The sequence below is a fragment of the Centropristis striata genome, chromosome 12, assembly GCF_030273125.1.
Source record: "Centropristis striata isolate RG_2023a ecotype Rhode Island chromosome 12, C.striata_1.0, whole genome shotgun sequence".
Classification (NCBI taxonomy): Eukaryota; Metazoa; Chordata; class Actinopteri; order Perciformes; family Serranidae; genus Centropristis; species Centropristis striata.
This window is the reverse complement of record NC_081528.1, coordinates 32,400,013-32,416,912: the sequence shown is the minus strand read 5'-3', so window position 1 is coordinate 32,416,912 and position 16,900 is coordinate 32,400,013. Positions and strand designations below refer to the sequence as shown.

Sequence of the window (16,900 nt, the reverse complement as noted above, 5' to 3'; positions counted from 1 at the left end):
CACACATTCACACACATAGGTGGTTAAACATCAATTTCTACTCTGAGCCAAACAGCAAATGAGTGCTTTTGTCCTCTCTTTAGTCCCAACAACCAACTTCTTCCCCTCCTGTCTGGCCAGGTTTTAAGCATTTAGCTCTTGTCCTTCACTGATGCATCAATCTGTCCAGCCTCTTTCTCTCTCTCTCTATGGGTCTCTCTCCCCCTTTACTCCCCCTCAGCATGATTACTTACCTCCCAAGAAAGAAGAAGAAGAAGAAGTACACTCCATCTTGTTGTTTTATGTTCCCAGCAAATTTAGTCCTGCGTCTCCCTTCTCCACCCTCAACTCTCTTTCACTTTGTCTCTGTCTCTCTCACTCACTCTTCATCACCCCTCCCTCTGTCTCTCTCTCTCTCTCTCTCTCTCTCTCTGACTCTCCCCCCCCCCCACCCCTCCCAGAGCCCTCCCTCCATCCCCTGACACCTTGCACTCTCCTCCTCCACTCCCTCCCTGTGAACTTACCCTCCCCTCTCTCTCTGTCTCTCACACTGTATGGAGTTGTATAACTTATCACCCTGATCCCTTCCCCGCTCCGATAATTGGTGTGTCTCGGCAGAAGATGCTAGCACGCTTTATTTAGCTGTTCAGCATTAGCTATTCCAATTAGGCATCTAATACCAATAAGAAAGAGAAACTGTTAGCCTCCATGTATTCGGCACCCCGGGAGAAGGGAGTTTGTGCGCGCATTCGTGTGTGTATGTGTGTGTGTGTGTGTGTGTGTGGTAGCCACAGTTGTTGCATGCCCAAAAACAAACACACACACATACAAACAGATACACACACTCGACAGGGTAGAGGGTACATGTTGGTTTTAACAGATGGTGAAACACTTTCCCTCGAGTATCGATACTACTCTCTCTCTCTCTCTCTCTGTCTCTCTCTCTCTGTCTCTATAATTAACTAGGTTTCAGTAACAAACCTTTGGGCTTTGCCGTTGCCATGGTTACCCAAACTCTGAAACACGACTGTCTTGGTTTATATGTGTGTGTATGTGTGACTGCTCGCAAGTGTATGTGCATGTCACACTGTTCACACCCCTCTCTCTGTGTGTGTGTGTGTGTGTGTGTGTGTGTCCACGTTCTTACAACTGCATGATTGTGCATACACATGAGTATTTTGGTTGCTTTGATGCCTTTGTTTCCCCACAGGGCTCACAGGCTGGTTCTGTCTCCCAGCGCCCATGTCTCTACACAGAGAACAGCAGTATTACATGGGATCATTGATAATTTATCACAGGTCTATTGTACCTTACATAATACAATCTCAATAATTATATAATCCCATGAATAAAGATTACGCACAAGATGAATTTAAAATGGGGAGATGAAATAAAAATTAATTGTGCACTTATACCAGGGAAGGTAAAAGTTGAACTTGAATTTGAACTTCAATGCATTTTCTCTGAAAGGCAAAATAAAATTATACTAGGATGTGGGATTTTAGCTTCTGGACTGCCTGGGCAGCAAACCATGTCTATGATTTGGAAATCAGTTAAAAATATCCATAGTGCCCCTTGTACCAGCAACAGTTAATGTTTATTATAATGCAGTGTTGGAATGTAACAAACTTTACTTGAGTATTTTCGTTTTATTTTGTCAACTTTATATTTATACTCTACTACATTTTGAGGCAAATATTGTACTTTTTACTCCACTACATTTAGCTTTTGACTTCTCAGGTCAAGATTAAACATAAAAACCCTGATGACAGTATATTTTATATATATATATATATATATATATATATATATATATATATATATATATATATGTATGTACTGTCATCAGGTTTTTTATGTTTAATTTTGTATATATATATATATATATATTTCACATATTAGTTATATTAGTACTTTTACTTAACTAAGGGACTGGAATACCTTTTCCACCACTGTTGTAATGCTACAGAAATGGCAAACAGTCAACACTTTAGGGTTTTTGCACATTTTAAAGACCCTGCAGTGAAGTAAAGGCAGAGAAGAGCATTGTTAAGGGTATGCTTCAGAATATACAATCCTGACTCCAAAAATATGGATATGAAAATGTAAACAAAATTAGAATGCTTGAGTGTATATTTACAAAAACAAAAGTGTATCATAAAATATACTGTCATAAATGTCACAAAAGATCAGCAAGTGATCGCATTCTGTTTTATTAAAGTGTTTGAAAACATCCCGACTTTTTGGACTTATCCACAACCAGAGCTCAGTGTCTTTTGCATACATTTGTTGCATCATGTCCTCATACCTAAATGATGAAATAAGTTTTTTTATTTCCAGTGACTCTCACAATAACAAACAGTCTGAGTCAACACAACGCAATCAATCAAATACATTTATGGCCACATCCCTGATAGATTACTCTTTACAATGAGCTGTGTTTCTACTGTTTACCTCCATTTCTTCCTCATTTACCGCACTGGAGTGTTTTGTCATCTGACAAACCTTCAAAGTCATGGATCTATTACTCAAACTGGACTTCCTGAATTATATTTCACTCCTGTTTCTTCTCACCCGAAGCATCACTGCCACACCAATACAATCCCCCTCAACCCCCCCACCCCCAACCCCACTCCCCATGCAAACCACTCTGCTGGCAATGTCTTGAGTTTCTGGGGCCATTTCGTTAACATTTGGTGCATTATTGTCCTTTCTGATAATAGCTGTCCAAACACAGACACTGGCACCTCTCGACGAGACATCTCCAGCAGCCACAATGGAGTGTGATTGCAGAAAAGAGATTTTTGAAAACTATAACATCAGTTACCGCCAGACTTTGGTGTCAGTCCCTCAGACGGAAAGACAGGGACTTCTCTTTACACACCGTTTTGCAGCAACGTTCATCAGTTTTACTGGGAGAAATCCATTGCAGAGGAGCGGAGATACAGATTTCTATACTGATGGCAGCCTCAGTAATCCAGAAGGCAATATAGCCATAAAACATGTTGTGTTTTGAGTTTCACTGTCACTGTGTGAGTGTTCTCGGGGCTTTATTACTATGACATTATGGGAAATGTCGGACATCAACTGACATAAATGTAGACGAGGCATGAGGCAGAAAGGCGGGTAAAAAAAAATGTTCACAAGATAAGTCCTGAAATGCATTTTACATCATAAACTGGCACATAAGAGTAAAAGCATCCACAGGCATATTTTTCATTTAAAGTGCACTGGAGGAACCCCTTAGTGCTGTTTTCCTGGCCAGGATTTATCCACCTGGTCCAACTGTGACAACCTTTTAGTCTCTTCACTGAGTGCGAGGCAACCGCTGGTCCCATATGACATCTGTCATCTGCTCAAAATACTCAGTGAGAATGTTAAACTGTTAAATAGAGTGTTGGAGGTAAAATTGTAAAGGGTGTTAAATAAAAACATTTTCCACCCCCTCGCTGGTGACATGTGGAGCCGAAAAAGAGAGCCAAACACTCCCAGCATGCATCTGGAGTCAGCTGCACCAGATCTACATCGTAAAAGGTTGTAACTAGGCTTGAACCTAAGTAGAAATTTAAACATTGCTAGATTGAAATAGCTTCTTACACAAAAACTAGATCTTACTTAAACGGTTAATTCACCCCAAAATCAAAAATACATATCTTCTCTTTTAGCTGTGTTGCTATTTATCAATGAAGATTGTTTTGGTATGAATGCTGGAGATAACAGCCAGAGAGATGTCTGCCTATTTAATTAATAAAAACTATAGATGGCTCTTTGTGCGTGGTGCGCAATACATTTGAAGAACTTTACAGCAATGTATCTTTCCAGAAACCATGACCCGGTTATTGGAGATAATCCACAGACTTTGTTGCGAACAGCCAGAACTATAGGTCATGTGTTCTTGTTGGAACTATACGACAAAGAAAAGAGAAAATCTTTCTACATGAAAATGCACTCAATAAGGTTTTGTATTATCTTGAGTTACAGGGTCATGACTTCTTGAAAGAGACATTAGTGTTGAATTTTTTTAAATGTATTATTTAATGCATTGAGCACAACTATCAAAAGTGCTATATAGTCGAATTATATTCAAAAGAAGTCAGACATCTTCACAGCAAATCTGTTGAACACAGCTCACGCCGAAACAATCTACACTGATAAACTGGACTTATTACATAGTCGAACTCTAAAACACATATATGTCTCTTTCTTCGCAGATATAAATAAAACACATACATGCATAATGCATACATGAACAAAGGTCTGACAGTTTAATTAATTACATTGTTCTGCCCACTGAAACGGTTATTTCTTGCAGTTATATCACAGCGTTTTGATGCTACTGTTACTATTTGAATGCTTCATTACTTTCATCAGACAAATGTTTCTGAGCAACTGAATTACACATTACTTAAATCCTAATAGCTCAGATATTTCTTAAGTTTTAATGGTACAAACCAATAAGGTAAATCACTAGTTCGTAAGATGTGAGAAAGGATTTTAGCAGTGATTGATTTACAAATAGCAGCAGCTCTGTGGTAACTGCGGTTTTGATCCATGTCAGAGCTACATCGTCTCTCCTTCAGGCACATTTGTTCTTCTTTAAATAAGAAACCTTTCACCACTCAGTTGTACTTAAATGGCCTTGGGCATGTTAGTCAACATGGACATGTATTAGCAAGAGCCAGTGTGTGATATGACTCTAACGTACAGCCTGCAGCTAATCAGCAGAGGATGAATAGGACTTAATGGAGACATTTTATTTGTCTGGGATTTTACATCCGAATGAGTTTTATTTGAGCTCACCTTAAGATCTGTCAGCGTTTAAAACAAGCTGTGCACCTGAAATAGCCTCTCACTGTCTATCACATTAAATAACTTCCTCCTTTCCTATGCAGTGCTGTATGGAGCTGCACATTTTCAAATTAGAGAGTGGATATATTCACTTTGGGAGATGTTAGTGAGACATATACGGAGAAGTATAGTGTGTTAAAAAGCTTAAATTAAGTGGGATTTCCATTAACGAGGCAGTGGGGGATGGTGGAAATGTTGAAGAGCGGAGGATTCTTGAGAGAGAAAGACGGCTGTGGGATTTAGCCTCTCTGCTTCCCTCTTTAAACTTGCCTGATACACTATCAGAGTGCGTACCCAATTGGCAAAATGACTGCTGGCACAGAGTAACTAAAACGAGAGACGTCCCCTGTGTGTTCTGACTTAACTTTGTAACTGTCCCTTGCAGAGAGATTATGTGCTTATCAGATTTTCCTAACATGATCGCAGCAACCGAAATTTCATCCACAAGCAGGGAAATCGTTGGAAAACAGGATTTTTATGAGTTTATGGTCAGGTTTGAGTTTTTGTGAAAGTGCTGTAGATGTCCCCAGGCTAGCACTGCTGACTCTACACGTTTATGGATATGCGGGTGAGAAAAACACTTGGATATCGCATATGTCAGGAGCAGCCGCAGCCAGCCTGAAAACCCTGCCAGCAATTTACACTCTTTAAACATGTGCAGTGACTTGATTCAAGTAGGGAAGGTAATGATTTGGGACACAGTGGTCAGCCAGGCTAGTAGCATTAATTCTCGACTCTCCATGCTGGATAAGGAGCTCATTATATTGTGACTGCATTTAAGCTGCTACAGTCACCTCCTTGTTATCCAGGTAGAAAGTCGCCGTATGATTGACTTTTTTCAGAACTTAAGGACGAATTAAAACATTGCCTGCCTGCTTCTTCTCACAGATTTGTTTATTTTCCTTTGGACCGCAGCCTCAGCATGAGTTTATTCATTAGCTTCGCAGGCTGTGAAGCAACTCGTTCTGATTGTGCAATTCTTCTCAGTCCTCATTGACGGGACGCAGAGCCTGCTGGTTCTCATTCTACCATCTAATCAGGGACTGAGTTACACCTGCAATGCCAGGTGAATGCAATTAACTCGCTGGTTGGCAGACCCAGCAGCACTGTGAGCCCTGAGGACTTGGATTGAGAACCACTCTTGTTGAGAAATGCTGACACCGACAACAAATTATGTTCTGAAGGACAAATGTGGAGACATTTTTCACTCCAGCAAGTAAATAGAAGCAAAAGTTATTCTGGTACTCAAAAGTTCACCCAATTAGATGTAAAACTTGATTAAGTCTTTGGAGAGCTTGTGAACATCACACCCACACAAGCAACATTGCAAATGAAGAAATGTTCTGAACTTAGCTGTTAATAAATACAGTGATGAGGTGTTATTGGCTTTGTTTTTTAACACTGAGGTGAAAGGTCAAGGTATAGTGCAGAGTTAAAAGAGTAGAAGGAATGAAAAAGGGATTTCTGTGCTGCAAACGAGCAACCACAACCAAAGATGTAACCTTGAATTCAGCTCTGGTCAGTAATGCATTTTGTATAAGTTGTTATCTGGGTTGCATTTATTTTTCATTATTGATAAAGCTGTTGATTATTTAATAAATAAAAAACGAAAAGAGATCTAAGACCCCAAGGTGATGTTTTCATTTGCCAACAGATTATCAATAAAATTATTAGAATTTTCCACCAGTTGATTTGTTGTTGCTGGGCATGTTTGTTTTCTGATTTTTTTTTCTTTCTTGTCTCTCTTGCAGCCAACAAGACTCTGCTCGGCGGCGGTGGAGGTAAGTCACAACCTGTCTGATCCGGTGGATGTGTGTGTTTGTGTTTGCTTGCCAAGATACTTGTAGGCATCAGTTGTTATTAATAGTACAGCTCTAGTCCTCTTTGGACACCAAATGATTTAAAATGCTGTTCTTTTAAGCAAATGATGCAGTGCAATGTAATAGCCAAAGAGAGATTGTGTCGTATATGTGGCGTGTCTGTATTTTACTTTGTGTTCTGCGAGCTCTTCAGGTAGCTCTTTGTTGTGGCAGGTGTTCAAGGTGCGTTTGCATGCTGTGCTGTGTGTGTCTGTCTGCCCGTGTTTTTGTGTGTTTATGTGTGAGCGCAGGTGCAAAGTCGATAGTTCATAATTTATGGGTGTGGAGTGCTGTGGATATAAACAGTCATTTTTCAGTGTATTGTTGACTCAGTGCTTTGCTGCGTGCGCGTGATATTGGACGTCCACGCCTAATCGATACTTGTAATAAATCTGTACAGCTAATGCGGCAGCCGCATCCACTAAAACATGTACACACTCCTTTCCACCTGTGTGTGTTTGTGTGTGTGTTTGCTAATGCTTGTAAATTTGCGTGCTGCTGCGTTTGCCTGTGGTTGTTTTCGTTTTCTTCATTTGGGCAAACAGCTTTAGCCTTTGAGACCAGCTCGCTCGCACTGCAGTTTTTAACCTCCCAATTTGTATGCACGTGTGTATATGAGTGTGCGTGCACATGCTTTGGCTTTCCAGTCTCCATGGTGACATGTCTAGTGGCACACCTGTATGTGTGTGTGTGCATTTGTATGTGAGTTTGCAGCAGTGCATTTACTTGCCTCCAAAAAGTGCATTTGCTTGCCTGAAGGGTTCTGTTGAGGCAGTAAGTCCTTAGCGTCTACACACACACACACACACACACACACACACACACACACACACAGGGGCTCCACCCTTACTCATATACACCAGCTGAGCCTCGAGCCATAAAAATGGACTTCACACACACACAGAAGCACACACATGACATGCAGTCAAGCAGCTCGAGATCCACATTATCGTTTGATGTCGTCCTCAAGTCTCTGATGGCTCTACAAAGACAGATGGTTTCTAGAGAGGCCCTGGATATATGTATGCGTCAGACCCTGTGCATTTGTGCCCATGAAAAGCATGTTTACATTAGTTTAGTTATATTAAATTTTACTTAATTTAACCACAGCATCTGTTTTAATCTAAAAATGTCCTACACCGGGATGAAGGAGGCTACATATTCAACAACCGCCATCTGCATCAGTGTTTTTTTTTCTTATCAGTTTCTTTCCGTCACTCTTTACCAGCTTCTCTCTTGCTCAGTTGATTTCTCTCATCTCTTTCTCATTGTATTTATTTTCCTCTCGCTGCCTCTTTTTCCAGCTCCATCCTTGGGGGTTTGCTAAGGCAGATAGAGGCTACAGTAGGTGTTAATTAGAGAGAGAGGTAAGCGTAGAGACAAGGGGAAGAATGGAACACAAACAAGAGAGACGGGAGGGAGATGATGGTTAGAGCGGGAAGACAAGAGAGACAAAAGCAACCAAGGTCCAATAGAAAATAGACAGATCCAAGAGCAGAGTGGAAAAAATACACAAAAATAATGTGATATACATCTCCATGCGCCCGACATCACACTCTGCACAGGGTAACCAAGCATTCATCCATTCATCTTTAGAGAGCAGTTTTTTTCATCAGAGGTGAAGCAACAAAAGGTCTTTACAGTGCTTTACTACTCACTCTCAAGGGTACCTGGATAAATGTCATTCAGTTAGATCAAACGCACACCTGCCGACATTGTTTTCTTCAATCTGGAGAGGTGCTGAGCTCCGGCGGCGCATCAACAACAAACTCAAGGGCAGGAAATTAATGTTTTTTTATGTCCACTGGCTGCAGTTGCTCATTTATTCCAGAGCTTATCTGCTATTTCAACGTTTCACTGCTTTGATTGATTTTTCCAAATAGAAATGAAATCCCAGATGATGATTGGAGGTTCAGTCAGCCAGACAGTTACCATGAGCTTTATATAAATGTATGACAAATAAAAGGAAAAACCTGAATAAGGGAGCGTCTTGTGATGGTCGGTCTATCTATCTATCTATCTATCTATCTATCTATCTATCTATCTATCTATCTATCTATCTATCTATCTATCTATCTATCTATCTATCTATCTATCTATCTATCTATCTATCTATCTATCTATCTATCTATCTATCTATCTATCTATCTATCTATCTATCTATCTATCTATCTATCTATCTATCTATCTATACATTTATACATTTATACATCTATACATTTATACATCTATCTATACATCTATCTATACATCTATCTATTTAATACAGTGTATGTTAGTTTGATTTTGGAAGTACTCCTACTTTGAAGTCTGTGTTTGGTTCTTCTTCTAGGTCACCATATGTCAGTAATGTACCATTGAGATGTGCGCTGCATTGAAGTGTTTTTCTACAGATTTGGGGCGTGCACAGAAATGTCATAAACCTTCTTAAAAAGTAAACGGTCTACGGGGATGACAAGGTGAACTTTTTTCCACACATTTCAACCCACAATAAACAATCTTCAAGGTTGAAAACGGCAACATCCTTTTCCATTTAGAGCCAAGTTATGGAATCTAATGCCTGCCAGGAAATAGATGCATTCAAGAGAAATGCTTAAAATACACACATTGTTTGCCACAAAAAGATCTCCAACCTAAACGACAGAATAGGTTGCTTGTCAATACCACCCATAATGACCCATATGAGCGGTTTGAGTGTCATAAAAACATACATGTAAGGTTAGTGGTTGTAACAAAAAGTCTGCATTTTCGTTGAATTTAGGCTAGAAAACCACTGATCTAAGTTTAGGGTTTAGGGTTTAATAATCAGCCTCGCCGTCATTCATAATTACTAAAGGGGGAGGACAGTCTTAAACGTAAATATGGGTTGCCTGTATATGACCTATGGGGTCATTTTTGAGGTGAGACCAGTTTATTTGCTGACAGTTAGCTATTTGGGACCAGGCTATTTCCATGAATAAAGTATTCTAAAGTTACATCTCTTGAAATATTCAAGTTTGCCACAATGTTATATCTGCGGTCTCTCTCTTCATCTGTGCTTGAATGTTCTGTAGCATGCGACAGAGAGCGAACTGTACCCAGCATGCCATTCAGTGGTGTAACAGCTAATACTGGTCCCCTCTCAATATACTACACAGTGTATACATAACCCAGTAGACTCCTAATAAATAATTCCTTTAGATCTCAAGGGCTCACATTTGACACTGCACTTCCTTGGGTATTCAGCAATACACCCTCCAAGTGTGAAGTTCAGCCAGATAAACAGTTATCGGAAAGTTGAATGACAGACATACACACAGAGACTGTAGCTAGAGGCCAAGGGTTAACAAGAATCTGGTCCTGGACATCTACAGTAAGGTTTCTGTTTTCATTTATACTGTAATATTCGATTTTACCAGTTGAAATCAGCAACACAATGTTGTGCTGTCTTTGTAAAAATAACAACTTGCAGATCAAACAGAGACACAAAGTCAGACACAGACAGCTGGTATCAGGGAGCCTTCTGGTCTGGGGGGACAGCGTGCACAGGATGTGAACCAGCCATGAAGATTGGTTTAGGTGTCCTAAGACATCCGGACACAGCACACAAAAGATGAGCGCGATCCCAATTAAAATTTCATCCACTTACTTTTTTTTAATTTGGAGGGGGTAAAAAAAAGGAAAAGACGAAGAACAAAATCCTCTCTCGCAGTGGATTTTCTAGCAGCGCTGACTTTGTGTGTGCTGACATCTATAATCAATCCTCCAGAACGAGGATGAGGTTTGATACCCTGCTCTGGAAGTCTCTCGGCCGTGCTCCCTGCGTGTCTCTGCTCTTTCCTTGTCTGGATGAGGAGAATAAATGCAGGCGGAGGACAGGCTTGTCTGCTTGCCTTTCAGAAGCGAGAGCATGTATTGTGAATAAAAGGAGAGAGCAGAAGATTGGTTTTGGGGCGCGGAGATGAGTCTTGAGGCAAAGAGCACTTAGTGCACCTTCACATACAGACAGTGCTGTCAGTGTCTCAGCTGCATACATAAATCCGTTTCACCGCAACGCTCACTGTTTACGTGGACAAGTTCATAGCAGCATTTAACAGGTTGCTGCATGTTTAAGTATATATTTACTGGTGTGTGTGTGTGTGAGCAGCGTGCATGTGTGTGCGTGCATCCACCACCAGACCCATCCTAAATGTTGCCTTGGCAACAAGCTGACTGAAGTAAATGAGTGTCCTGGCTTTGCTGAGGGATTGTGGGAAAGCAATATGCCAGCGTTCCGCCCCATTAGTTTGACGGACAGCCTGTTTGGCCTATAAGAGGTCAGCTGGCAAGGGCAGCCATATTAGTATTCCATAGGAGAGACCTCAGGATTGGTTTTACTCTAATGTCAATCTACCTGTGTGTGTGTGCTTTTCCCTGTGTGCGTGGATGTGTTTGTCAGGGCGGGTGGTGGGGGTGAAGCTTGTCCTGGCATATAACATTGCAGGCATTGTGTGTGCGTCAGTGTTTGTTTGTGTGCCCCTGCTGGGGGTTGCGGGCTCCTCGCCAGGTAAGCATATCGCCAATTATCACTTCCCGGTCCCCCTACTTCCCTGGCTCCCGCCCTCCCTCTCTCCCCCAGAGTCAGTCAATACAGAGCCTGTGAGGGAGGCATGATAACACCTAAACTGGTCAGTCGCCTGCTTCGCTGGCTGCTTGCTGGTCTACAGAAGCCAAAACACTCATTTCTACCCCCTTTCTGCATCCATCCATCCATCCACAGCGTCCTTTTTATTCTTTCTACTCCGCGAACCCCTGCGTACCATTCATCTCTTCCCCTTTTGTTTTTAGCCTCCCTCATTCACTTCACCTACACACCCTTTTTTTACACTTGATCCTCTTCCAAACCCATTTCTCTTTGTCCGACTGTGCTCTTCAATCCCCCGTCTCGTCGTTCTCTGTCTCTGTGTGAGTCTCCCCGTTGTGTTTTTTTATATCTCCGTCCCATCTCGTATTCCCTGGAAGGCCGGGCTTCAGTGGCAGTAAACGTTGATGTGATATTTTGTATGGTAATGAAGGCTAAATAATGAATGCTGGGTTTTTTTATATGGAAATTAGTTTGACACTTCCTAAAAGATTTTTTTGGTGCCTAGTAATATAAATTAAATTCATGACTAATTCATTATAATCTGTTGATGTCTGTTGGTGGCATTAGGTGTAGCCAATTATGTCTGATTGTTGAGTAGTTCGGGTACTCCATTTGCATGCGACGGAGTCAGTGGAGTATAAACAAGTATCCTTTGACACTGCAACGATGCTAATTTGGTTAGGGCTTCCCCGGTCTCTACTGTCAAAGTGAAGGATGCATCAATTCCCAAACACATGTATATACATATATATACATTGAGCCAATATGAGTTTGACTTTATCATCACCAAAGGGAAATAGATTTCCTATGAGGGCAGCATGATACATACCTTCATATATACAATGTACATACAAATTTCAGGGCTACTTTTGATCAGCGGCAAGTCTTTTTTACTGCCAAATATTTAATGCGAATAAGAATTATGAGCTCATACCATCACTGATTATTTTATGGCAAACGTGGCTATCCCGCCCCCTCAACACTCGGACACCTGGCACACACACACACACACACACACACACACACACACACACACAGTGTTGCCAACTTGGCAGCTTTCTCGATTGACTTGCCGACTTATTTGATCCTCTTAGCGACTTTATTTCTACAAAGTGACTTGCGCCAGTTATTTAGAGGGAAAGCAGGAAATCTACATGAACCTATTATTATATTATTATGTCATATAATTTATTCCCATACTGCTGTCAGTCAGCAGATCTAATGCCAGCAGCGCAACATTCCTCCATCCTCTCACACACGCAGGTGGGAGTGAGAGTGAGTTACAATACGATTTTTTTCGATTTTTAGGTTCGTATGACAATGAAAAGTCATGAATATAATTGTACCTAAATTCTTAAACATGTTGGTTTGCCAACATGTTCTCATGCTGCCCAAACAAATGTCAGATCAAATAAGAGGAAGCTTTGAAGTCATTCCTTCGTGAAAAAGTGTTCAGTAATTATATATGTTAAATAAGCTTTCTCTGCACACATGACAAAGTCTGAACATGGCGCTCCCTCAACCCTAAAGCTTGAGTCAGTGTGGCTTAATAAACAGACTGCAAAAAACCCACAACTTACCTTTCATGTAAGTTGACGTGTAGAAGTTTACCTCACTTTTCACTTTAATTTCACATTATAATAAATTGAAATAGAAATACATATGACCTTTCTTAAAGTGATTAAGACTGTTTAGGTTTGACTCATTAGATTAGATATTAAATATTCCTTTATTAGTCCCACAATGGGGACATTCTCAGTGTAACAATAGCAAAAAGTGTACAGCAAAAAAAGAAAGAAGTATCAATAAAATAACAATAAATAGAAACAATCAGTATTAACTAGAAATATAAAAGTATTGGCAATTTAGACAAGAAGAAATATCTGTAGCTGAGTACTTTTATTTTGACAAACTGCTACAATGAGTCACTGAGATACCACCATGTTTCCTGTAAAGCAGGTGGTTGCAAAAGGCTCTGCAATCTCAAAAGCAACTTTAAATTGAGAGAAAGAATAAGAATCAACACACAGGAAGTACCATGACATTTGCGGCATAAATGAATGCAGAGAAGGCACAAATTGGTGCATAAAAACTGTGTGTTTGACATTCAAAATTCCCTGGGGGAGTATTTGCATAGGTCTACCAAAAAGTGTCCAGAGAGTGTTTGTTAAAGGAAGCATCAGTGTGTTTAGTGTAGTTTAGCTTTTAAGATTGCAAACATTTGCTATTAGCACTTAACTGCTGATAGGAAAGTGATTAGTTCTTCAGTCATAAAAAAGTATGTTCTAAACCAGTGAGAAGTTAGAGATCACAAAAGGTTTGACAGTTCATCCTCTGGGAACCATGAATGTCTGTAATGACCTCAGTGGCAATCCAATGAGATTTTTCAGTCTGTGGTGGACTGACCACCTCAAAACACTCTTTTCATCATCAGAGACGATGTCCACAAATAACAGATGTGTGTGACTTTGCATAAATAAATGCAGAGCAATTCTTAATTTTCTCCCTTTTACTCATTTCAAGGAATTAAATATTTCATGAAGAAAAATAGCTTTTAACTCAGTTATTTTTCCCTTTGCAGTGCTACAAAAGGTACTCGGCTGATATCGTTCTGTAGAAATAATAGATAATATTGCCAAACTGGGGAGCATACTAATACACCTGCCTATTTGCCTGAGATGAAGGAGTATTGCTGGTGGAGCTTCACTTCAAAAGCATCTTTCATTTTCACCCCCCTCTGCTTATGAAATCCCCCTTCATATTTCTGACCACATTGAAGTGACAGAACAGTCTCGGAATCTACTCAGTGGCGTGCGGTGCTCATGCTGAGCTATTACACCGGCTCCCACAGAGCCAGAAGTTACCACAGTCTGAAAGAAAGCTAACATGGGCTTTCTTCAGTGAATGTAGTTAGAAGGACAGGCTTTTTATTAGAGAGGTGAGAGTCACGGTGAGACAGAATAGGTGTATGGATATTTATTAACCCAGCTCCGCCAGGTTCAGGCAGTCTCCAGAGAGAGAGAGAGAGAGGAAGAGTGGCTTATTCTGTCCCCTCTCTTCTCATCTCCATTTGACAAGGAGAAATCTTACTTAAACATGAGGAAAAACAAAGGCTTCTTCAGCTGAATACACAAAGAGCGATCAGGGGTAGTGTGCAGTCAAAATGACGTTATCTGCAGCTAAAAGGACAGGATGTGTTGGCTGCATTAAGGAGTTGTGCGCCATCTGAAATGACATGAAGGACACGACAGTGATGTGTCTATGTTTATCTGAGATTGTCCTCCCAAGAAGAACATTAGTTTCCGCAAGTGCCTCAAAATTACACATATTTACATTCAAGTGACAGATTCTAACCGACGTAGTAAGAGTGATGGAACAAAGTGGGAAGGTGTTGGTATTAGAGAGCAACAGAGTGTGTGTAGGGAGCAAGTGCACAGGAACAGAGCATGACTGATGAGCCATTTTTATGTAGTATTTTGTTTTATTGTTTCATTTTTTTTTTTAACCAATATTTTATTCATTTTTAAACAGACACAAAACAGAGAACATACATGACAGCAGAAGTAATTAAATACTTCACATAGAATGAATGATATATAGAAAGAAAGGCAAAAAATAAACTAAAATAAATAAAATGAAATGAACTACAAATAAAATAAAGATACAGGTATAAGTATTTTTACTTATACCTGTATCTTTGTTTCATTTTTTATTTAACATTAATGGATGTTTCTCACTTTGATACAGAATCCCTTATTTTAAGGGAGTCATGGCCGAGACAGCAGCAAAAAAAATTCACAAAAAGGACAAGCAACAGACTTAAAATAAGAACAAGTTAAAACAGACAATAAATATAAAAATCATATAAAAGAGACAAACAACAGATGTAAAACAGACAACAAATGACAGATCAGTAACAGGACAAGTACATTTAGTGTTCACTAAGGGTGTTTTGTGATACCTTTTATTCACCTTTATTTTGCCTAAACCATTACAAGTTGATAACGAGCACCCCCACTGGCACTCGACACTGTTCGGTGTAAGGGCCAATAATAGTTCTTCATCCTGTATTTATTATCTGCCAAGCTTATAAAAAGTAGTAGCAGAACAGGGTACTGCTATTAAAATGCATAGTAAATGCAAAAAAGCAAAAGCGTGAGGAAACCTGCAGAAGATTTTCAGTTTGAGCAACTTTCATAGATATAAATCTGGTGCCATTATTAGGCGCTGTATCCAATTCTCTAATATATATATATATATATATATATATATATATCTTCATGGTAGGAGGTCAGGGTTGATGGATGGTGAAGGCCTTTAACATGGAGAACAACTGTTTGTTTCCAACCACCAGCAAGTCAGCTGCTTTTAAAAACCATGACCAAACTAGTTTCCAAATCGTAACCACATTTTTGTAATTGTCACCATTAAGACAAATATCGCGAAACCTTAAAGGGGACCTATGATGATCATTTTCAGGTTAATAAAACTTGCTTGAATGTTCAAATAACAACTTATTATGTCACATTCTGCCCTTTCTGAGATGCTCCACATACAGACATTTATCACAAACTGTTGCCACTTCCAGCTGAGAACCAAAGCGTTCAAAACAGTGGGAAACCTGAGGTTTTTGCTGCAATATTATTTGAAACTTTGATAGGAACATATCAAGACAACATGAACAAGTACCAGTTAACATTTTTATTTTAACCTAAGCTATGATCTTTTTATCGTTATCAATTCTTATTGTGCCTAAACCTAAAAGCTTAGATTTTGTTGTTTAATTTGGAGGAGGGTTCAATTCCAGCTTGTGGCCCTTTGCTGCATCCCCCCATCCTCTGTCTTCCCCCTGCCTGTCCATCTACAATCAAATAAAGAAAAAAAGCCAAAAGAAAATCTCCAAAAAGAATGTACCTACTGTAACCCAAATAATGTTTCAGTGAAATGATAAATCTGGAAAAACAACACCATGTTGTGGTAACATGCATTGATCAGCGGCTGGCCATCCTTTATAGTCACATGTTCTCAGTGATGTCATCAAACTCCTAAATTAACCATCTTCCAAACAGCTTTTCTAAGCAAAGACACGTGTTACTTAATCTTGGCGTTTTGCCATATTTGCACACATGCATATGTGCTCTTGTGTGTGTGTGTGTGTGTGTGCGTGCGCTCGCGCATGTGCACGTGTGTGTATAGGCTTAATTTTGTGTGAATCTGCAACCACGCAATGTGGATGTGTGGGTCTGAGCAGGTCAAAAAGCATCAGCTCAAGGCTGTGCAGTCCTCTCGTATAGACTGTGGGGAAAAGGCTAGTTTTTACCATTAAACACACACATGCAGAAACACACCCACACACACATACTGTACACATTCATGTACCTGTCAAACATGATGCATGAAACAATACAAAAGGTATTGTTGGTTTACGTTTCAGTTCCATTTTCTTTTTATTCTGTTTTTCTTGCCTGCTTCCTTATCTCCCTCCAGACTATTTTTACATCTGCTGCTCTCTCCCTTATTCCCCTCCCTTCCTCCCTCCTTCTCTCTTCCATCTCTCCGTCTTATCACACTTGTTCTCTTTTCAGAGTTGGGCTTCTTTAAAGTTAGTGCA

General features: G+C 40.0%; 1 protein-coding gene across 3 annotated transcripts in view; it reads left to right on the top strand.

The window, feature by feature from the left end:
* The window catches only part of macrod1 (mono-ADP ribosylhydrolase 1), a 135,345-nt gene that overhangs the window by 69,782 nt on the left and 48,663 nt on the right, over window positions 1-16,900 (top strand). For all 3 annotated transcript variants that reach the window (XR_009395302.1, XM_059345606.1, XM_059345607.1), the window contains exon 4: window positions 6,579-6,608. Coding sequence is in view for 2 of the 3 variants with exons in the window: in XM_059345606.1 (XP_059201589.1) it covers window positions 6,579-6,608 (30 nt within the window). In the remaining variant the exon portion in view is untranslated. The remainder of the gene's footprint in view (window positions 1-6,578; window positions 6,609-16,900) is intronic.